The 22,245-nt window shown below is 55.1% G+C and overlaps 1 protein-coding gene across 1 annotated transcript; it reads right to left on the bottom strand.

Moving 5' to 3' along the window:
• Positions 1 to 1,293: 1,293 nt before the first annotated feature.
• On the bottom strand, positions 1,294 to 20,722 carry FBF1 (Fas binding factor 1). The gene is made up of 30 exons (XM_023729231.1): positions 20,437 to 20,722; positions 19,888 to 19,963; positions 19,272 to 19,299; positions 17,238 to 17,279; positions 16,246 to 16,339; positions 15,692 to 15,752; positions 15,094 to 15,144; positions 14,070 to 14,187; positions 13,457 to 13,534; positions 12,763 to 12,882; positions 12,452 to 12,590; positions 12,191 to 12,324; positions 11,075 to 11,174; positions 10,534 to 10,992; positions 9,359 to 9,457; positions 8,743 to 8,831; positions 8,514 to 8,572; positions 7,552 to 7,701; positions 7,295 to 7,395; positions 6,918 to 7,124; positions 5,923 to 6,030; positions 5,705 to 5,844; positions 5,477 to 5,595; positions 4,312 to 4,434; positions 4,052 to 4,237; positions 3,427 to 3,603; positions 3,212 to 3,349; positions 2,989 to 3,106; positions 2,034 to 2,143; positions 1,294 to 1,377 (listed from the first exon to the last, which is right to left on the bottom strand). The coding sequence occupies exons 2-30, from the start codon at positions 19,888 to 19,890 to the stop codon at positions 1,294 to 1,296; spliced, it is 3,435 nt and encodes a 1,144-aa protein (XP_023584999.1). The 5' UTR covers positions 19,891 to 19,963; positions 20,437 to 20,722.
• Positions 20,723 to 22,245: the final 1,523 nt, after the last annotated feature.

Raw genomic sequence — 22,245 nt, 5'->3', positions numbered from 1 at the left:
ATGGCAATTACAAGAATTCAGTCACTAAGACTGTAGCAATTTAATGGGTCCAAAACAAAGCTGTAAACTGCTGGTAAATAATAAGGCCCCTCTGAAAGCCTGCGTGCCTCCACCCCACCAGGCACACGGCCCCTCCGCCGGCTGGCTCACGTTGGCTCACGTGGGCGTTCCCTCCGCTGGAAGGGGATAAACTGGTCCCTGATGGAAGCTGCTTTGCAAGTAATGGTGATTTTCTTGGTTGAGTTGGGTCTGTCCATGGGTCTGCTGAGGTTAATTGCCAGTCCTCCCGTCCCCTCTCCCTCTGGCCCCCTGCCAGCCGTCCTGGGCACATGGCCCATACGTGGAGAACTGAGAAGGCACCTGGGGGTGGCAGCGGCCTGGGCAGCAGGCCCCCTTCCGGGTCCCTAGACGCTGGGCTATTCCTCCCACGGACAGAGCTTTCAGGCTGCCCGCCCTCACAGCCAGCATGCTGTGGCTGCACGCAAGCGAGGAGCCCAGAGAGGCCTCTCTCCTTGTGCCCCCCTAAGCCCCTGCCATCATCCTGCAGACCCCATCCTGTCTCCGGTAGGAGCCCCTAAGAAGAAGCCGTGGGGCCCGTGTCCGTGCCGAGCTAGTTGGCTTCTCAGGCAGTGCGGGAACAAAGAGGCCCATGCGGGCAAACCTGGGCCTGTCAGGGCTGGCTGACTTCCGAGAGCACAGCACATGCAAGGCCACAGCCGGCCGGGCACTCACCCCCTGCCCTCGATGCCTCCCCTTCCTCACGGCCCTTCACAATGACATCTCCATCGGGAGGGGCCTCACGTCTCTGCCAGCTTCTCAGGGCTGGAGAGCTCCCCATGGACCCCTAGAGATCAGCCCCTTCCTCAGGCCCAGGGAGGAGGAAGATCCCAGGGCGTGTGCCCGCAGAGGTGGGAAGGATCCACAGAGCCCAGGTGGTGCTGGGTGGACTTGCTGCTGGTTAGACCCTCGGATGTGAGCTGGATGGCTGTGGGGCAGAAGAACCGAAGCTGTTGCTAAAGGTGGCATGTGGCTGAGAAACCTTCGCCACCACGCTGTCCCCAGAGGCCACTACACCCCCAAGTCCTGGGGCCCGGAGGCTGCCTGCTCTGGGCCACAGCTGAGACACTCAGAAAGAATGTGCCGGCACTCTGTCACAGGAAGAGCTGTAATCGGGCTCTGGACACTTGGAACCCTCCCTGGGCACCTGGTGGGAGGCAGTACCACCTCCGCAGAGCTGGGCAGCGGGTGAGTCCAGGCCTGTGCCCTAGGTTGAGGGGGCAGCCAGGGTGCCTCTCAGGCTGAATTCAATGTCATATTGTAGGGTGCTTTCTTCAGAGTCTCCAGAAAGAACTGTTCATTCTCCAAGAAATCTCGGTCCTGAAAGACAGAGTCGGTGAGCGGTCACCTTCCAGCTGCCCCCGTACATGCTTCCATGAACAGAGACTTTGGCTCTCGGGACTAAGCGAGAAGTGGGGGTCCTGGGGTGCTAGCTGAGCTGGCTCACCCCGGGAGCCCCCTCCCACTCCCTCCCTGGCTCTGCCCAGCTCAGGGAAGCAGTGGGGCCTGGAGGACACAGGCCCTGAGTCCTGGCAAGGCCACTTATTAGCTGTGTTCTTATCAGCACGGGACTTCACCTCTCTAAGCCTCAGTTTCCTTGTCTGTAAAATGGACAGGACCACCTACGTGCAGGGCTGCGTGAGGGAAAACACTTAAAAAGCACATCAAGCTTCGGCACAGAGCCTGGCACACAGGAAACGCTCAGTACATGCTTACTGTTATCATTACAGGTTATTGTGAAGTGACAACTGCTTGGTGCAGAAGCTGCCCAATGGGACAGGTCTCAGCATGTGCTTACTAGGCAATCTGCGGTTACTATTCTCCTCCGGGGGTGGTGCCAGCCTACCCTGGGGCAGGTGTACCCCTTCTGGCCTCGCCCTGAGCTGGGAAGACCCCGCTTGTCATGACAGTGAGCACAGGACTTGCACGAGTCCAGTGGGAGCAGGCCTGGCTGTCCTCTGCTCTAGGACGCTCACCTGCTCGGCCGTGTGTTTCAGCAGCACCAGCTTGGCGTGGAGGTGTGAGGGGACCAGGCTGGCCAGCGGCTGGCTGCACGGAGGGCTGGTGGGAGCAAGAGTCCCAACGGCTGCAGAGGCAGAGGAGTAAGTCAGGGATAAGATGGTGAGCGGGACGGGCAGATTTGTTTCCCCGGGCCACAGGGTAAACTTTCCGGAGGGCACATGGCCTTTAAAAAATGTTAATGTGCTTTTACCTGGCAAGTCCACTCCTAGGAGTCTACTCAGTGGAAATCATTAGGCAAGGCTGCAACATGTATGCACAAAAATTTCCCGAGGCACTGCTTATCTTAGTGAAAAAAATCAGTAGGGCATCGTAATGGAAAATCATGTTGATTAAGAATTACGATTAAATGTTTAATTACTGACATGAAACCATGTCCCATATGTATTTTAAAAGCAGCTGCTGTCAGAATAGAACTGTGCTCCACAGGGTTCCCAATGGATGGTTTTTGGGAAGTAGATTGCCAGGCCTTTCTTACGAGGTGCCTCTGGGTGGACTCAAACCTCCAACCTTTTGTTTAGCAGCCGAGCACGTAACTGCTTGTACCACCCAGGGACTCCATAGGTATATTACTGAATGAAAAAATCAAGTTATAATACACCATATGATATGATCCCATTTTTGTTCTTAAAAACATACACGCAAAAGTCTGAAACGTTACGCATCAAAATGTTAACAGTGGTTCTCCCTAGGCTACAGAGTGGGGCTGAGGGTGATATATGTTTTAAATCATTCTCCCCCTATTTCTGACTTCGTTTTCTATAACTGACATGCATTATTGTGTAAAGGGCAATAACGAGCTGTTCTAAACCCCAGAGGGCCTCCCCACCCTGCAGCTGGACGTTGGGGGTTCTCCTGCCACCGCTCTGCTGGGGCCGTTGGGCCCATGTGCTTCCTTCTGGAGCCACTCACCGCCCAGGCTGGGGACTGCCGGACCCTGCAGCCTGGAGAGCAGCCCCACGAGGCTGGAGGGCAGGTCCTGTTGGACACGGTCCAGTTGCAACCTCTGCTGGGCCAGGCTCAGATGTTCCTGTCCCCGTCCCCGGGGAGAACAGGGCAACTGTGAGTGAGGGCAGGAGGCCGCGGAAGGGAGGAAGGGCGGGCGGATGGGTGCAGAGCCAGGGCAGCGCCTTGCCTGGTGCACGTGCTGCTCCTGCTGCCGCAGCTGCTCCTGCTGCTGCTGCACCAGCCGGAGCCTTGCCTGGTGCTCCGACTGCACCTGCTGGGCCTCGCGCAGCGCCCGCTCCCCAGCCTCGTACTTCTCTGAGGCCACCTGCAGGAAGGCCGCGGGCTCAGAGGGGTGGCCGGGCTCAGGCGTCCCTGCCGTGCCCCAGCCACACACGCACACACCTTGCTCATGCCCTCCACTTCCTCGGCGCGGAGCCGGACACGCAACGCGGCTGCGTTGACCCGCTCCTTCTCCAGCCGCAGCTCCTGCCGCTCTCGCTCCAGTGCCTCCCACTCGGCCGCCAGCTGGTCCTCCTTGGCCTGGAGCTTGCTGGCCCGGATCTTGAGCTCTGCCTGCTCCTGGAGACAGAGAGCCTGGATGCGTCTCCTCCGGGCACACCCGGCCTTCACGTCTCTGCAGCTCTGTCCACCCGGACACTGGGCAGGAAGCGGCGCGGCAAGGGGCTCAGAGGAGGAGCTGGGGGCCTGGGCCAGGCGTTTGCGGCTGCTAACATGCCTCGAGATCACAGCAGGTCTCAACTTCTCTGAATCTCATTCCTTATTTCTAAAATGTCTACATCGCAAGGATAGAATAAGAAAATGTGTGTACAGCACTGAGAACGATACAATGAAGTTACTATCATTATTATGATGTAACTGTTGTTCTCATTCCTACATTCTAATCGTCACTCTACTCTTCTTTACCGAGTGAGAGGTGCTGCATCTGGATGGAGAAGCGGACAGGAAAGGGGTCCTCCAGGGGCAGGGTCCCCAGGCCCTCAGGCGTCCCAGAGGCCCTGGGCCCTACCTTGGCCAGGCTGACGAGGGTGCCCTCCCGCTGGGCGTCCGCCTGCAAGGCCCGTTCTGCCTCGCGCTCTGCCCGCTCCTTACTCAGCTTTTGCTGTGCAAAGAACTCGGCCCACTCGGCGGCCAGGCGCCGCCGCTCCTCCCCACATTTGTGCATGACGGCCTTCTGCTCCTCCAGCAGGGCGCTCTGGGGGAGGGGGGGCACAGTGTGAGGCTGGGCTGGCGCAGGGGGCGGCGGGGGACAGCTGTGATGGGACTCACCTTGGCCCGCTCCAGCTCCTCCCTCTCCATGGTGGTCTGCTGCACCATGACCTTCCTCTGCTCCTCCAGGGAGCGCTGCGCGGACTCAGCCTTGGACTGCTCAGCACTCACGCGCCAGCGCTCCTGCAGGCACCATCAGGCTGAGTGCCTGCTCCCTGCAAACCCACCCCCGTCTCCCACCCATGCCAGAAACACTCCTTTCCAAAGAGGTGACAGTGAGGGGTGCCTGAGAGGGTCGGCTGGACCTGTCCCTGGGATTCTGCCTGAGAGGAGGACCCACAGGGCCCCAGCTGGCCCTCAGTTCTCCCACTGCACCAAGGCTTGAGGCCCCAGAACTGCTGCTGAGAGGCACTTGGTGGCTCGGGAGGGTGAAAGAAGAGCAACATTCCCGCCCCCAGAATCGCCAGCTTCAGGCTGCCTCCCAGCAACCGAACTGCAAATAGCAGCTTCACCCTGTGCTGGGGAACATGGGGCACCTCTGAGCCCAAGGCTAGTCCCTTGTGGTTAAGAAGCTGAGCTGTGGCTGGCATGAGGCAGGGGCTTGGTGAAGTTTACAAATGAATAAGCAAATAAATAAAATAAAATATCTACATTTACATATTGACATGTCTACAGAATACATATCACGTCATCAGTGGGTATCTGACTAGTGGGTAATTTACTTTCTCCTCTATTGTTCCCTGTACTTGAGTTTTCCCACCATGAACATTATTGGGAAATAATTAGTACAAGAGAAATAAAAAGTTAGTATTTTTTAAAGAATAAAGCTTGCTCTTGGAGGTGAAAAACATATAGGGAGTTAAAAAATGTATCTGACAATTCAGCTATCTAGAATGGCGTTTAGCGGCAAGTGCCCTTCTCCCGTATGGCAGGCGTCAGCAGCTGTGGGGAAGGACAAGCGGGAAAAGCAGCTGGATGCCCAGGGTGGGCCAGACTGTGGAGGCGGCCCCGGAGGCGGCTGCTGGGTGAGTGTGGCTGGTGGGGTGACAAGGGTAGGGAGCGTCAGGTGGGGGCCTGGTCAGGAGGCCAGCGCGTGTTCAGGCAGGTGGTGCTGAGGGCCAGGGCAGGGTGGCTGGGAGGCACAGAGGCTTCAGTGGGAAGCCCCCAGGCCTCCTGACTGGCTACGGGGGAAGCTAGGACAGTGCGCTGGGAGAGGGGCCCTCACCTGCTCCAGGAGCCGGCTCTGCTCACTCAGGCGCGCCTCCATCTTTGCGATGACCTCCTGCAGTCTACCCCGCTCCTCCTCCATGTCCCGCTGCTGCCGGCCCAGCCTGTCCTGCAGGGCTGAGGGTGCCACATGGCTCACTGCCCGCCCACCTCACTCCTCCCAGGTGGGCCCTTTCCAGTGAGGGAGTGCCCAGAATGCAGGAGGGGACACCTCACCATGTGGTACCTCGCAACTGCTCATCACGCTGTCGGACCCCCAACTCCCACTCCTGGGAAGTGGTAAGGTGCGAGGCCTCCACACGGGAAGACAGCTCGTTCAGGCTGCTGGAGAACTTCTCCATCTGCTCAATGATGCCGTTCAGGGACCTGAAGGAGGAGCAGGTCACCCCGTCCTGGGAACCCCAGCACCACCTCTCCGTGGGCAGGGCCTGGCCGGGCACATACCGCGTGTGGGAGGTGGCGCTGGTGACAGCATCGATCTCTCGGTCCTTCAGCAGCTTCAGCCGCTGCAGCTGCTCCTCATGGTCCTTGCGCATCTCCAGGATGGACGCCCTGAGGGTGAGAAGAGGCTGAGGGTGAGGAGAGCTCGAGGGGGGATGAGGAGAGATGGGGGGGACAAGGAGAGACGGGGGGTGGGTGAGGAGAGACCAAGGGTGAGGAGAGCTCAAGGGGGGGTAAGGAGAGGCCAAGAGGGGTGAGGAGGGGGATGAAAGTGAGGAGAGACCAAGGGAGGTGAGCAGAGGCTGAAGACGAGGAGAGGCTGACGGTGAGGAAAGGCTGAGGGGGGTGAGGAGGAGGATGAAGGTGAGGAGAGGCCGAGGGTGGGTGAGATGAGACCAAGTGCCCACTGAGCCAGGCCTGGCACAGGCAGTACATAGAATACCACTGGGCAGCTCCTCCTGGCAGAGCTCCTGAGTAGTCAGTGCTCCTGGGGCCTCGTCACCGCCCCTCTCCAGGCACAGCCTCAGTTTCCCTCGCCCCGTCGTATCTAACTTGGTGCCTCAGTACCACGTCTACTCTCTAGGGGGGAGATCCCTTCTTTTATCCAGCAAAGGACACTTCACAGAGGAAGAATCCTGAATTAAAGCACCTGAGGGTGGACATGGCATCAGGAAAGGACAAGAAAAGAAAGGTCTGTCAACGACCCTTCTGTGTCTGCGAAGCTGAGTGGTCTTAAAGGCCTGCTCTGGCCTCATCGACACTGATGTCCTTAAGGACCTTTTCCTAGTTTTGTGCTCATCGGAAAGGCAACCACATCAGCGCGCCAGGCACGACGGTGCAGTCCTTCTTCAGGGTCCACGTAGCCACTGGACTCCGGTGGGTTGTAGGTGAGTGGATGGAGCCTGTGCTCAGGCACCTGTCAGTAGCGCCGGCATCTCAGGGTCCCGGTGGTGGCTGTCCGCTCCTCGGCCCCGCCCACCCTCGGCCCCGCCCCTCACCGCTGCAGCTCCCGCAGGCGCTCCATCTCCTGGTCTTTCTCCTGCGCCGCAGCGGCTAAGCGCCGCTGATGCTGGGCAACGAGTTCAGCGCGGGTCAGCTCAGCTTCCTGGCAGTGAGACAGGTACTGGGCCGCCAGCTCCTCGTTCTCCCTCCGGAGCCGCTCTTCCCTTTGCTGGTACGACGTTTCGAGCACCTTCACGCGGCTTCTGCCAACAGAACACCCAGTGGTGGGGCTCTGGGGGCAGACGGCTGCGGCTGAAGGGGCCTCTCCAAGGCAGAGCCAGATGGGAAGGAGCCTGGGGAGCCCAGGCCTCTGGTGTTGGGGCTAGGGGTTGGGGGGGAGGGCGGGGCTGGGGCAGCAGCAGGAGCGCGGTACCTGTGAGCGCTCTCAATGAGCTCCAGGTCAGCCTGGTGCCGCTGCTGCAGGCTCTCCAGCAGCAGCGTGTGCTGGGTCCGCTCCAGCTCCAGCTTCCGCACCTAGGACATGGCGGAGGAGCGACAGCGCCTGGGGCCCTCAGTCTGTGCTCCATTCTCCGTGCTGCTCACATCCTTCCTCCGGCTGGGGAAGCCTTCCACCGCTCATAGAGGCACCGCCGATCACAACCCTGCCCCTGCCAGCTGCCCCGCCCTCACCTGGGCCTCCAGCTCAGCCAGCCGCGCCTGACTCTGCAGCAGCTCAGCCTGCAGCTTGGCGGTGCTGCCCTGGAGCTGCGCCTGCGCTACCAGGAGCTGCCTCTGGTACTCCCCGCCTGGCAGCTGGCTCAGGGAGTCAGGGAGCAGGGACTACAGGGAGAGATGCTCCAGGTTAGGCAGGGACGGCACCCAGTGGAGCTCAGTTACCACCTGGCTTTCTGTTCCCAGGAAATCCCAAGGCCTGCACCTGCTCTATGGCTGTGGATGTGAACAAGGACGGAGCACCTACAGGCCAAGGACGAGGCGGACGAGGCCTTGGCGGTCAGTCACTGCCTGTGCACTGCGCCTCCTCCATCAGTTCTACTCAGGAAAACGAGTGCTCCTTCCTCCCCACAAACACCTTCCCCAGTAGAGGTTTCCAGATCCTACACAGACAGCCAAGTCTCCACGGTCTTAGCTCCAACAGAAGCTTGGTCCTGGCCCTTTCTGTCTGGCCCAGAGCCCCATGTGGGCAGCCAACCTGGTTCCTGAGTTGCCCACCACCCACCAGCTCCCAAAGTGCTCCTGGGTCCCGGGGATGTGATCCCGTGGGGCCGCTCCTCCCTGGCCCAGGTGTCACAGGTGACTGTCACACCTGGGAAACAGGTGGAGGTGGGCTGGGAGGTCGGCAGGAACAGAGGCTTTCTAAATGAAATGACAGGATGATGGCAGCCCTGTGTTCTGATGAGAACACTCCCAGTGCCCCCACCTGAGGCTCCTCTCGGGCCCTACTGGGCCGGCAAATGAGCACTCAGCTCCACCTGGGAGCGGCCAGGCTAAAAGTGGTGGTGGGAGTGCCAGGTGAGGGATCTGACAGGACACATCCTCCTGGCTGGCTGACAGGTCAAATTGCTGGCACTGCCTCTGAGCAGGGAGAACTGCCCCACAGGCCCATGACCTCCCTATCTGTCCACCCTCCTTACCTGGCCAGGCACCGAAAACCCTGGGGGCTCCTGGGAGCTTGGGAAACAAAGTGCAGGTTCTGGAAAATCAACAGCAGAGAAATGAGTAGGGGCCCTGAAAGGCCCAGAGCCCTGCACCTGTGTGTGTCTGGGGGCGTGTAGCCTCACTGAACTTCCAGTGGCCCCCTAAGAAGCCCTAAGTCCCTCCTCCTGACCCACAGCTGAACCCTAAACAGAGCAGAAAGCATACCAGTGCTGGACAGCTCTCCAGGGGCTGGTCCCCTCTTTGGATCACCTGCAGGGGATGCTGTGGTGACCTGCTTCCAAGTCACAGGCGGCCTGCGGACACAGGGGTGGGTGGGCATAGGTTGAAAGCATTCTGTGCAGAACACAGGGAGAGAAGGGAGGGGTGGGCACGGCTGTACAGGAAAATGTCAGGTTCAAATAACTGACCTGACCAGGCCTGGTGGCTAGTGGTGCACCCAGAGGGAGGGTCTCAGGCCGGGTGGCTGGGTAAAGCGGGGGGCACCCCACTCAGAACACTCTTGGTCAGTGGGGCTGATGATGTTGAGTTGCCGTCGAGCAGATTCCAACTCACGGCAACCCCACGTGTGCAGAGTAGAACTGTTCCACAGGGTTTTCAAGGCTGGGACCTTTTGGAAGCAGATCTCCAGGCCTGTCTTCCAAGGCGCCTCTGGGTGGGTTCAAACCACCAACCTTTCGGCTAGTAGTCAAATGCCTAACCGTTTGTGCTACCCAGGAACTCGTATGTGTATCAGCCCACGTTGGGCTCCCACCATCCATCTCTAAATCCCAGCAGCCCCCACGCGCCTCTCACTCATCCTCTGCCCCCACTGCAGACACACCCTGACTTGTCAGGCCTGGCAGGTGGCATTTCCTGCACCGCTGCTCCTGAGGTCCCTCCAGGAGCTGCTCGCTCAGGCCCTTGGGTACTAGCAGGTTGGCTGAAAGAAGTCAATGCTAATGGTGAAGGGAACAAAAGTGCCAGGCTAGGCTAGATGGGATGGCCCAGGACAAGCTCCACGCACACAGCCCTGTGGCTGCTCCTCGTCCCGCTTCCCCCAGCTCCCCTCTGCTGCCACTACCTAGTCGTGGGGATTCTTCTCCCGGGGCTGAGCTCCTGGGATGTGAGGGCTGCCTCCCTCTCCCTGCAGCCCCGACATCCACATAGTGCAGGGAACGGACACTGACCATCTGAAGACAATCCAGGGAGTCACAGGGACACATTAGACACCTGTTAAGTTCAAGCTCGAAGCCTCATTTTGGCTCCATTTAGCTTCACTCAGCTTTGGACTAAGGCACTGCTCGACCTACCCTAGTCCAGCCACCCTGTGGTGGTTCTCTTCCCCAGCTGTCTGTCTGTGATTCCTACCATCCCTCTTGGCTCTCAGGGTCCTTTCTGTTCTGGCCTCAGCCCCCCTGGATTTCAGGTCAAACTGTCCCCTCACAGTTACGCCAGCCCCAGGGCTTGCGATGTTCCCTCTCGGAACTGCCCCAGTTCACCTCCCCTTTGCTCTGGCCACCGCAGTCTTGTCACCACCTCTGGATGTGTGCAGCCTGCCCACCCTCTGAGGTGGCTCACTGTCCTGCCCCCAGCACCGCTGTTCTGTGCCATCCCATGGGAGCATCTCCTGGCCTCTGGGGCTCTCTAGCACTGATTCCCTTCTGCCTAGTTGGCAGAAGTACCAACAATTTGGACACTGGGTTTTCTGCGTGGGCAGCACTCCTGTCTTCTCTTGCCTGATCAAGTCGGCCCCTTGTCCCAGCGGCAGTCAGGGCATGTGTGCAACAGCCACCCCAACCCCTCGGGTCTGCACCTGGGCGAAGGCAGGGAGACAGAGCTCCCTGCAGATGGAAGAGCTAGTGCCCAGAGAGAAGAGTAGGTAAAGCTACGATGAGGGGTGTGCGCAGGCGCACTGCCCGGGCTCCAACTGAGGCTGATGGGCGAGATGGGCAAGGGTGGCCCTTGGTACCTGTGCCCAGGCCTCCCTCCACTAGCTACAGCAGCCCAAGTTCATACCTGCTAGGCAAGGGGTGGCCCACAGTCCCCGCTGAGTTCAGGCCCTTGGAGGCCCTGGCCCGCTCCTCTGTGACCAGGCCCTGGGACTTCTTCCAAGACAAGGCATGGCTCAGCCAATCCTCCTCTTCTCTCTCCTCGGACGCTCCCAGCTTGGAGGCTCGGCTGGCTTTGGAAGGGGAACCTGTACCCTCAGTGGGGGGCTTTGCCCCTGAGACAGGCAGCCCAGCTGGGGCCAAGTGCTGGCTGGCAGGAGGGGGCACTGAGGATGTGGAGAGCACTGAGCCACCCCTCCGGGCCTCTCCCGTGGGAGAGGGTGGGAGCAGGTCAAAGTCGTCGTCCTTGAGGCCCAACCAGTCGGCACCTCCTTTTCTGGGGTGGACGGGGCTGGACGCGGCTGGAGTGCTCTGTCTGGAGCCCAGGTCTCCCTTGGGGTCTGTGCCGCTTTCTGCTAAGAACCTACTTTAAGACAGGAGGTGCTGAAGCCTGTTTTCCAGTGGGCAACATGTCCCTGAGGTCATGCCCCCTGGCAGGCCCAGCTTACCTGACAGACTGCCGGCGGGACTGTCGGCCCTCAGAGGAGCCCACAGTGGGCTGATAGGCCCCAAAGGTGAAGTCTTCGATGCCCCAGGTATCTTCTTTGTCTGTAAATCAAGAAATCTGTGACCAAAAGCCTTTGCAGCTGCATCTTTATTAAAAAAAAAAGCTGAATGGGCAGCTTGCTGTGTCGGACAGTGAACACGAAGCTGCTCTGGAGGCAGGGGCTCGGGGCTCGGTATCAGGGGGCTCCGGCACCGTGTGAAACTCAGCTGCTCAAATTCCAGCAGGCTCAAGAATCACCTCAGAGCCGTTAAGAATGCTCTGGCCGGGAGATGAGAAGGCAGAGAGGGTCAGGAGCTGGATGAATGGACATGGGAAACCCAGGGGGGAAAGGAGGAGTGTGCTGTCACAGTATAGGGAGAGCAACTAGGGTCACATAACAATGTGTGTATAAATTTTCGTATGAGAGACTACCTTGAATTGTAAAGTTTCACTTAAAGCACAGTAATAAAAAAATAAAAAAAATCATTAAACGGGAAAAAAAAAAAAAATGCTCTGGCCAGGGCCCTGCCCCCAAAGATTCTACAGGGGGAGATTTGACAGGGTGAGGCCCACGAAGCTGCAGGAGTACCAAGTACTGACTCTGAACAGATGGCCCATGCTGCTTTGAGAAACACTGGTCCAGAGCAGTGTTTTTCATACTGGGAGGGGTCGCCTATGAGTTGGTCAAGAAACCAATTCAGTGAGTCACACCAGTGTATTTATAAACCAAACAGCGCATAAATAAAAAATAACAGTGTATTGGATGTAGTAATACCAAATCACCGAAACCAAACCCATCGCCGTCAAGTCAATTTTCACTCACATTGACCCTACAGGACACAGTAGAACTGCCCCACAGAATTTCCAAGGAATGCTGGTGGATTTGAACTGCTGACCTTTTGTTTAGCAGCCAAGCTCTTAGCCACTGTGCCACCAGGACTTTGGATGTGGTAATCGTAAGTATTATTTTAGAAAGCTTCAGTGTGCATAATAATGTGAGTGTCATAACATAAAACTTATTTTTTATTATGGGTTGTGGGAAAGCACCAGTCTAGAGGCCCGCCCTGAGCCACCTCACCCTGTGGCCTCTGGTAATTCTTGTCTGGATTGATCTCTCTGTGCTCCCCGGTGCCTGGGCGCGCCAGGAGTTTGGCGGCAGTGCCTCGACCCAGCAGTTCGTCTAGCTTGGAGCTAGCGGGGCGGGGCCCTTCCCTGCAGGATGGGCACAGGACAGGCACGTGTGACTGTGAGGACCCCCGATGGCCCACACTGCACCCCTCTGCTTTTCCGGGCCTGAAGCAGCAGCCTGGCCGGGGCTCTCGCTCCTAAGGCTCCTTACTGGTCTCCCGTCTGCCCCCTCTCTGCTTCGGGGCTGTCTCCAAACCCCAGGGTGGCCATGATGTTGTCCCCATCGTCAAACATCAGTTCTTCTTTCTTTCGGATGGGGGTGTCACCAGGAGTGAGAGGAATAGAGGGACCTATAAGAAAGAACACAGGGCACAAAGCCCACAGCCTCCTTGTCCCAACTGTGATATGTGAATGGGTTTTGGGGGTGGGGGCACTCTACAACTTTGACCTTTTGGGTGAGGTGGCAGGCATCCCACCTGTGCAACTGAACCTGCCCTGGCACCACCCCATTCCTGCCCCTACCCGGGTCTCTGACGGTGCTGGGGCTCCTGTCAGAAGCCGTTTTACTCTCTGTCACAGGCGGCTGCTTGGCAATTCCTTCCTCGTCATCTGAGAGAAGTCCTGCCAGTGGGTCTTCCACATCTCACGGCCAGGAGGGAAAGCACAGTCAGACGGCAGCACTTTGTTCAGGAAAACTGAGCCCTGAGTCGGGTCATCCCTCCAGGCGAGATTTTTAGCTGCTTCTAGTATATTAACGATTAAGCCCCTCAGCATCTGGGGGGCCAGGGCCTGGGGCGCTTTGACATAGATAAGGCCCAGCAAGGGGCGGAGGGGCGGGAGAGCTGGGGCTGCTGGCTTGCATCCCAGCATGGCCACCCCTGGCTCACCCGTGGCCCTGACTCTGCCTGCGGTGCTCCCGGGGCCTCAGGAGGCAAGGAAAACATGAGCGCGTTCACGAAAGGAAACAGAACTTTCCTTATAATTTATAAAATCCGGCTCTTGACTTCTGGCTTCAAAGCCCTTGCAAATAAGTTCCCAAAATATTCCAGGCAATACAGTAAAACTATTCCCTCCCTGAACTCAGGAGGAAGTAAATCAGTGGCACCAGCTGTCTGCTTGCTCCTCCCAGTCTGAGACCCATGGGATTTGCCTCAGGCAAGCAAGCAAGCAAGCATTACCAAGTGCCTCAGAAAAATGACTGTGGGGCCTCCACTACCTTCAAAGGAAAACTTCCTGTACTGATGCCTAAAGCTGCCGGGGGAGGGAGGTGGCTTCTTGGTGGGAGCGGTGTCTCCTGCAGGGAAGCAAAGAGAAGGCCTGGTCACGGGTCTGGGTCTCCGCTGGCCAAGGTTCTCCTGCCTCGGGACTGGTCCCCTGGGATGAGATGCACTTTCTCCCGGGAAGCTTTGGGTCCGTGGCCGTGGACACAGCTCTGGGAGGGGTCTACGCTCCCCAGTTCTCACACAGGCTTCTGGCAGGGCAATGTGGTCTGGAAGCTACTTCCTGAACCTGGTCACACACCCTCCCCAGTCTCAAGTCACTCCAAACAGAGTCATGGGTTTGGGAGATGCAAAGGCTACTGTAAAATTTACCAGTTAAAATCAAATGGCTTCTCTAGGAGCTGCCGACATTGGGCTTCAAGGGACAGGAAGAGCCCTAGGAAGGGAGGAAGCTCACCTGTTCCCTGCCCCAACTATGTACGTGAGCACACACGCACACACACACAATTAGCTCGTTCAGCCTCCCCCTCCTAGGCAGAGAAGAACCATATCCCATCTTCCTCACTTTTGGAGCTCTCCGCTCACCTTTCTCGTTACTTGTTGACTTGCCAGCAGGCTTGGAAATGCTAGGTGGCCCTTCTTTCCCAGAATCCTTTGCGGCTGTTTTGCTAGAGGCTGGTTTAGACTTCTTCAGACCCAAGAGGTCGGCATCCATGTCGTCCATGTCCTAGAAAAGCAGGAGGAGGGAGGAGTCCCAAAGGTGCTTGGTTGGAGGGTGGTGGCTGACCACTCTTCCACTCCGAGCAGTCAGCAGTGACACTGAGTTAGGAGAGAAAATCAAAGCAAAAGCTGAGCAGGACAGGGGATAAGAGACTCAAGTCAGCACTGAAAATGGCCTGGTCAGAGGATTGGAAGGGGTCCCAGCCGGCTGGCCTTGGGAAGGGAGATTTCAAGCTGAGGTCAAAGAAGCTGAATCTGGAGCCAAGAAGGGGACCAACTCCAATTCCTTAGGGGCCCGCAGGGGGACCAAAGGTTAACCAAAAGGGATGGTGAGCCCAACGGGGATGCAGGAGGGTGTTGCTGACTGGATGGGGTGTGAGAGAAGGCAGTGACAATGTTTTAGGTCTATGAAATCGTGGGCTATGAATCTGAGTGCTGTGAGGTCATGGTCTATGAGCCATTCGGAATTCATGCCTTAAAATCCCATCACCAAGGTTAGCTCTGTGCTTGATCTGATGAGAGGACGGTTGTGCTAAGGGAACAGGCAGGAGATGTAGAAAGAACTACGGAGAAAGGTTAAGAACGAACCGTAGAGGAGAAGTCTTCCCTTCTTGCCCCCTAGGTGGTGGAGGTGGAGGAGGCCCCATCTCACCAGAGGCCTGTGGCATGGACTGTGTCTCAGGGTGGGGAGTCTCTGTCCACTTGGGAAAGATGGACAGCCTCCCTCCCCTGCACAGGATTTATACCCAGAGGGGCAGCACAGGCAACAGCTCAGGGATGAGCTCCATTCTTGCACCAGGAGCGCAGAAACACAAGTGTGAAAGGGAGAAGTTACAGGGAGAATGAAGCCTTGACACTGAATGTCGAGGCACCACCCCTACCTCCGAGAACTATGCGAGCTGTGCATCTTTACCTTCATGGCCTGCAACAAAGCCTGCGGGTCTGCGTCCGAGACGTCGGAAACCTACGTGTGCAGGAAGGCAAAAGCATGCTAGTCAGGGCCCAGCAGAACTCGGGGTCAAGTCCACTGTTACTTTGCTTTGGTGAGAGCGGAGCAGAGCTCGGCCAACAGGGCATACACGGGAAGGTCCCTCCGGCCCCCTCTCGTAGGACTTGGCTGCTGCCTGCAGCCGGAGCTTCCCAGTTTTGGAGATCCATAGATCGTGGTCTCTTTTTGTTCCTCCCAGGGGAGAGAGCAATTCCACCACAGGCACTCAGATCGTGCTGCCTGCCACCCATGTGATGGACATGTATAGAGTTTATTACGAGAAAGATCCAAGACGCCAACGTTCCCGGGAGCTCTACTTTCTAGCTAATCTCACTTGCGGGAGGGAAAAGGAATTTGCTTTGGGTCCACTCGGCAGCCCCTGGGTATTGCTTTGCTTTAAGAAACAGCCAGCTTTGTAACGGACTTCTAAACCCTCCTGTGACTAGCCGGTTGGCCACAACGTCCATCTTACTCTTTCTCAGGGTGAGTAGAGTCTCAAGGATTGGGAACAGGCCAGGCTCACCTCAGCATCAGCTCCTGCCAGGCCCGCCATGGTGCTGAAGAAATCACCTTCCAGAAGGGACCTGCAAAGTGGCAGAATCAGCCCCACCTGCATCCCCGGTGGCATCAGATAATTGTAAGGAAGGGAGAGTGGCTTAGAGAGCCCAGTGACCTTGGATAGACTCTTCTCTGGAAGAACAGAGTTTCTAAAAGGAATTCCACAGGTCACCTAAAGTCTCAAAGCTCTCCCCTTATCTCTCCCCAATCATGAGAACCTTAGAAGAGCAAACCCAATCTGAAAATCACCGATCTAGGCCAATCCTTTTATTCTGAGGATTAGGAAACTGAGGCTCAGAGAAGTTCAGAAAGTTGGCCGAGGTCACGCAGTAAGTCACAGAGGTAGGACTACAAGCCAGGACTTTGGACTTGCAGTTCAGCTGTCTTTCACCATCCCAGTCTCCTTCAGTGAAGGGGGTGAAGATTGCTGACATGGAAAGCGGGTACCCACTGTGCAGGGGCCAAGCACATTTGGACTGAAACGAATCAGCGGTGAGCCACTCCCACTCCGGTGCTTACTTTGTTCTAGCCCTTGAAGAAGGGAGGACCTGAGATTTGCCTGCTGTGTCTCTGGCACGTGGAACTAGTTTTACAGGAGTCTCAGGTAGGGTCACTGGAAAAAAAGCAGAACAGAAAAGGTGTTATTCGGCGAAAGAGACCCAGAGTCAGTGTGAAAAGGATCCCAGTTCCCCCAACAAGCTGCCTCCCAGGCCCTCCTACTGACAGAAGGATCTGTTTGGAGGAAGAAACTGGCCCCATACACAGGTCCTAAGTTATCCCCTGAAAAGCCTGAATGGAGGGGGAGTGGTACATTTCCAAGCAGGAAGTCAATCCTAAATGCCAACTGGTGCCAAATGAAGAGTCCAACCCCACCCTACCCAACCCCATCCCATGGAAATGCAGGAAGAACAATGTCACTTCCACTCCCTAAAACTGTAAGTTGGTAAACATGGACTTGCGCTTTGTGGGTTCTCCCAGGCCAAGTAAGGGGGACCTAAGCCTCACTGTCCGTGGTGACCCTGAAGTCCTGCTCCTCCGTACAGCAGACACAGACATACAGGATAAGGGACGAGTGTCCACAATGTACAGGGAACTCTTACAACTCAACAATAAAAATAAAAATAATCCAATTATTTGTCTGACTGCTAACGTGTACAGGGTTTCTTTTTGGGGTGATGAGAATGTTCTGGAATTAGACAGTGGTGATGGCTACACAACACAGTGACCACACTAAAAACCACCAGACTGTATACTTAAAAATGGCTAATCTCATGGTAGGTGAAAACCAACACCAAACCCAACCCGTTGCTGTGGAGTCGATTCCGACTCACAGCGACCCTACAGGACAGAGTAGAACTGCCCTATAGGGTTTCCAAGGAGCAGCTGGTGGATTCAAATTAACGACCTTTTGGTTAGCAGCAGACCTCTTAACCACTGCGCCACCAAGGCTCCTTGGTAGGTGAATTATGTATCAAATAAAAAAAGAACAAGCCTAAACTGGGGACACTTACTATCATCCCCTAAGAGGTCACCAAGGACATCATCAATGGAGCCTGCAACAGAGAAGGAGCTGTCATGATTTCAGGAGAAAAGAATGGCTCTTAGAAGCCTCAGCTCTTGAGAGCTCACCCCAGGGCCTCAGAGCTCTCAGACACTAGGCCTCACACTTAGTTTTCCCTTTGCTGCTCATGATATGTTCTAACTCACCGGCAACAAGCCATGATGCAAAGGTGAAAGACCCCAGGGTAGAAATTAAAAATCACTTTTTCGAAGAATGATGGTGAAGATTCTCAGTATAATCCACATGCTATGTGCCTCCCCATGACACGCTGGCCAATGGGCCGTCCTCCAGACTCTGAACAAAGCCTGGTGTGGTCCTTTGGGAAAAGCGTCCAAGACCTCTAGGCACATACAAGCTTCTTCCATACCAACAGCCTTCATGTACCCTTCCATCCGACACCCCCCAGGGATGGTCTGGATGCTCACCTCCCTGGCTACTCTGATGGGGGTAGAGAGTGAATACTGAGTTAGTACTTGCATCTAGCTAAGGGCCTTTACCACCCTTAACTTCAAACACCTGCTTCTTTTTTTTTTTGGATAAAGAATTTAACTGTCTATACACATAACTAATGAGCCCTGGTGGTGTTAACAGTTAAGTGCTTGGCAGCTAAATGAAAGGTTGGCGGTTCAAACCCACCCAGTGGCTCCACAGGAGAAAGACCTGGTAATCTGCTTCCATAAAGATTACAGCCAAGAAAACCTTATGGGGGCAGTTCTGCTCTGTCATATGGGATCGCTATGAGTCGGAATAGAATCAATGGCACCTAACAACAACAAATATGTAACTAATTCAAAAGGTCGTATTAGTGTTGTTAACACCGCAGGTTTAGATATTTATATACTTTACATCCACAATCACTCACATACTGAAGCACAGTTGAACGAGGAGGTGCAGTCCTCATCCTTTTCACCATGGAAATGGAGGAGGAACTCTACAGCACTGCCTGAACAGACTCTCAGGAGACAGAGATGTGCAAACAGAAGGTGACTACGTGTTTAAACGGCATTAGTGGAACAGCTAGACTGTGCTGGAGGCTTCCCCCTGCTTTTCTGTGCTGTCAGCAACAGGCATTTTCATTGAGAGCTTTAAACCAGTGTTTAACAGACAAACATGGTTTCAGCTACAGCGCATCCAACACATCCATAATATTTATCTTGAGAAATTCCACAGTCTAGTTTAACAATATAAACATTGGGAACTAATTGCAGGGAGATTTCTATATATTCTTTCTTATCAAGAAAATTACTTATGCAAAATATGTCATTTCATGAAAAGTAATTAGAATAAAGCTTCATGTTACAGAGACTAAAAAGAAAATGCAGATATTATTGATCATAACCACCTCAGCGCTGCTGTCTACTGGTTTATGGTTCAACCATCTACTTCTGGATACAGAAGCCAACAAGAAGGATTTTCTCCAAAGTTCCATCCCGTAATAATTTCTGAATTACTCTGAGGGCCAATGAGTCCCCTAGGAAGACCAAGGCTGCCTATGGAATTATGGGAAAAACAGCAGCACTCTCACCAAGAACATTTAGACACCAAACCAAAACCAAACCCACTGCTGTCGAGTCAATTCTGACTCGTAGCGACGCTACAGGACAGAACTGCCCCATAGGGTTTCCAAGGGTGTAAATCTTTATGGAAGCAGAATGCTACATCTTCCTCCCTTGAAGCAGCTGGTGGGTTCGAATCGCCAAAAGCTTATGAGTTCGAACCGCCAAACTGTCAGCAGCCAAGCAGTTTAATCAGTGCATCACTAGTGCTCCTTACATTTAGACACAGACATGTCTAAATTATTTTTGGAGCCGCGGTGGGGAGGGGGTGGAGTATACACAGGCAGGCAGGCAGGCAGGCAGGCAGGCAGGCAGGCAGGCAGGCAGGCAGGCAGGCAGGCAGGCACGCACGCACCCACGAACGCACGCACGCACCCACAAACGCAAGCACATGGCTTAAGGGTGATGTCCTGTTTTTCTCTACTTACCTTTTAACCCCTTCTTGGCTTTTGGTGCCTAAAATGGGAAAAACAAATCACATTAACAAAATCAAACAGAGAATAGTGTGTTGAAACAGAGGAAACCCAAGGCTGGGAATGCAGAATGAACTCTTCTGCCTTTTGCCAAGTCACCAGAGGAAAAGGAGTCCCAGTGGCATTTAAGACAGAAGTCTGTTATGCTTTCCTAGAGTTTCTGAAAGTGGACTCATTCATAACATGACAACAGCTCCCACTAACCAGCAGTGGGTGTCATCAGGTGGGCAGAAGTCTCTCCTTTTCCCTGACTTGCAGACGCCACACGTGTCCCGTCCCAGCCAGGATGTAACATACATGACTGTTCATGTTTTCTTCCGTTTCATGCGCCTGACTCCTCAATCCCAATAACAGACGTTTAAAAACGCTTTCAGCTAGACATTCGGAGGCTCAGAAGAAACCCTTGCTGATTGTTTAATGAGAACTTTGATATTCATGTTACTTTCCATTACTCTACTCCAGGGACCACACCCTGGTCCTTGTCACCCACCCCCCAAATTACTGCATATAGTCAAGATCTTGGGGTACAAGAGGCCACATTTCCATTCGGCTTACTCTGCATTTTGCCTACCATCTCAAGGTTCTGGGGCTGCTTCACAGCACTGTCCTGCTCACTTGAATTCCATCTACATCAGGCTCCTTCTCACCTAATGAAGAAAATTAAAGCGGCTGCTTAAAAATGATGTGGCTTTAATAGTGCCTGAGTCCAAGGCCTATCAAGGTTCTTCTCACTCTACCCATTCAAGACGTCAAAACCTGTTTCCATAAATTAAACATTTCCTATGGGGGGGAGCAATTCAGATGAGAAACAAAGTGCTCTGGGTAACGTAATGGGTTTTTTGAGCCTGCATCCAGATCACTCCCTTGAAGTGCAGCGGTCCTTGTCCCTTATTCTCAAAGAGGATGAGGGAAATGGGGAAATGGCAGGTAGGTATCATTTCAGAAAGGAGGTGGGTGCCTGGCTATGGCCAATATGGCTTCCCAGGCAACACCCATGACTACTTTCTAGATAGCCATCCAGCACTCAGAGGAGCGAAGGTGAGCTCAGGCCACACCTTCACACTATTTTCACTGACAGTGGAATTTTTTTCCATTCACACTAGCTGCAAATCTGACTCACCTCATTAACAGAATGGTTTTCCTCAGAATTCTATCTCTTCACTTCCGCTTGACCCAAACCGACCTCCGGCATGCCTGGAAGGAAGGAGTCAGAGAGGGTCATCACTATTTCTCACGTGTTCGTCTCCCTGTTATCACAACTCAAAGTTTATCTAGGGGGCCGGACAAGGGCCACCCCGAGTGTCGTGTTTTCCTCTGTAATGGAAACTTTCACGACCTACAATCCAAGCAAGGTTTGTCTCATAACATCCAGAAACTTCTGCCATCTCCTATCCAAAGGGATCCTGCCTCAGTTTCCCAAACCACGGGGATTTCCTGAGTGGTTTGCAAAGGCCAAAGGAGTGTTCGTGGTGCAGTGGTTAAAGCGCTTGGGTGCTAACCGAAAAGGTCGGCGGTTCGAACCCTCCAGCCCATCCACGCTCCACAGGAGAAAAAGATGTGGCAGTTAGCTTCCGTAAAGGTTACAGCCTTGGAAACTCTATGGATTAGTTCTCCTCTGTCCTACAGGGTCGCTATGAGTCGGAATCCACTCGACAGCAGTGGGTTTTTTGGGTTTTGCAGAGGCCAAAGGGCCACTGAGTACCACCGCGTCATCTCATCTACTGAGCCAACCCGATGCCAGGCATTTTAAAATCCCGACCCTGCCCCTTGGCAAGGGCCCTGTCGGGTGACTCCCTCGGTCCCGGGACTCCGCGCCGCTCCATGCATCACCCCTGCGCGCGCCCCCAGACTATCTCGACCCCGAGCGCAGCGTCTATCCCCCCAGCGGCTGAAGCCCCCCATTATGCGCTATTTTTCTTGGAGGCGCGGCCCAACCCATAGCCGCGGGTCCGCCTCCACTCGAGCCTGGCTCGGTCAGGCCTCCCGACTGGGAGCGCGTGGACACCAATCTCTCTCAGAGAGGTTACGCGCGAGGCATCCTGGGAGTTGTAGTCCGCGGTCCGCTCACCTGCCGGAGCCAAGGGACGGGGACGCCGAGATGAACTACATTTCCCAGGGTGCTCCGCCGCGGCCGTTAGCCGGGGCCCAGCCTCTGTTCGCGGCTCTGCGCGTTGCTAGGAGCTGCCTCGATGCCACCTTGGGAAGAGGGTTGCCGGGCTGGCGGGCTGGTCGTCGTCTGCCTCTGGCCCTCCTTGGACGACTGCCGGGAACTGGGCTCGAAGACGGAACACTAAAAGTTCTTCCGGCCCTCTTTCGAGAGCTGACTCGGGTGGGTTAGGGGGGCTCGGCGGTGAGAAATAGGTTAACATCGAAAGGTTCACGTGTGAAAGAAACCGTATTTATCCCACACCCCAAAGCTTGAGGGATGCGGCTCTGATCTTCTCTTTCAATTAACAAAATCAAAGCTGCGAAGCCAGAAGGAAACTTATCACTCAACAGAAAGACACGTACACTTGTGTGTGCTAAATACAGATTTTATTAAGGGTTATTGAGTTTCACAAAGGGAAGGGGTTAGCGGTTGGCTTACCCGCTGGCCAAGGAGTGCTGGAGGGTCATCGCTGTCTGCCCATGATTCATACGCTCTGGCCCTGGCACCTCCTGGGAACTCCCACCCCGCGGGACGTGTCCAGCCAAGGTTGGGTAACAATACATGCGAAATACAGCTTGTTAAGTAGGACCCATGCTCAAATCACAGCAGTGAAAGGAAGAAAAGTGGCAAAGTAATTATACGCGCCAGAAGATGGAAGTCATTTCATGGAAACCATAGTAGCTGGAAGTAAAAGTGTTTACAAAGTAGTAGTCAGCAGTCTGAATATTATATGGAAGATCACATTTGCTACCCAAAAATAACTTATGAAAAGTTAACAGT

Source organism: Trichechus manatus, unplaced genomic scaffold (assembly GCF_000243295.1).
Source record: "Trichechus manatus latirostris isolate Lorelei unplaced genomic scaffold, TriManLat1.0 scaffold00028, whole genome shotgun sequence".
In the NCBI taxonomy this organism is placed as follows: Eukaryota; Metazoa; Chordata; class Mammalia; order Sirenia; family Trichechidae; genus Trichechus; species Trichechus manatus.
Note: the sequence above shows the minus strand (reverse complement) of the source record. Positions and strands in the feature narration are given on the sequence as shown.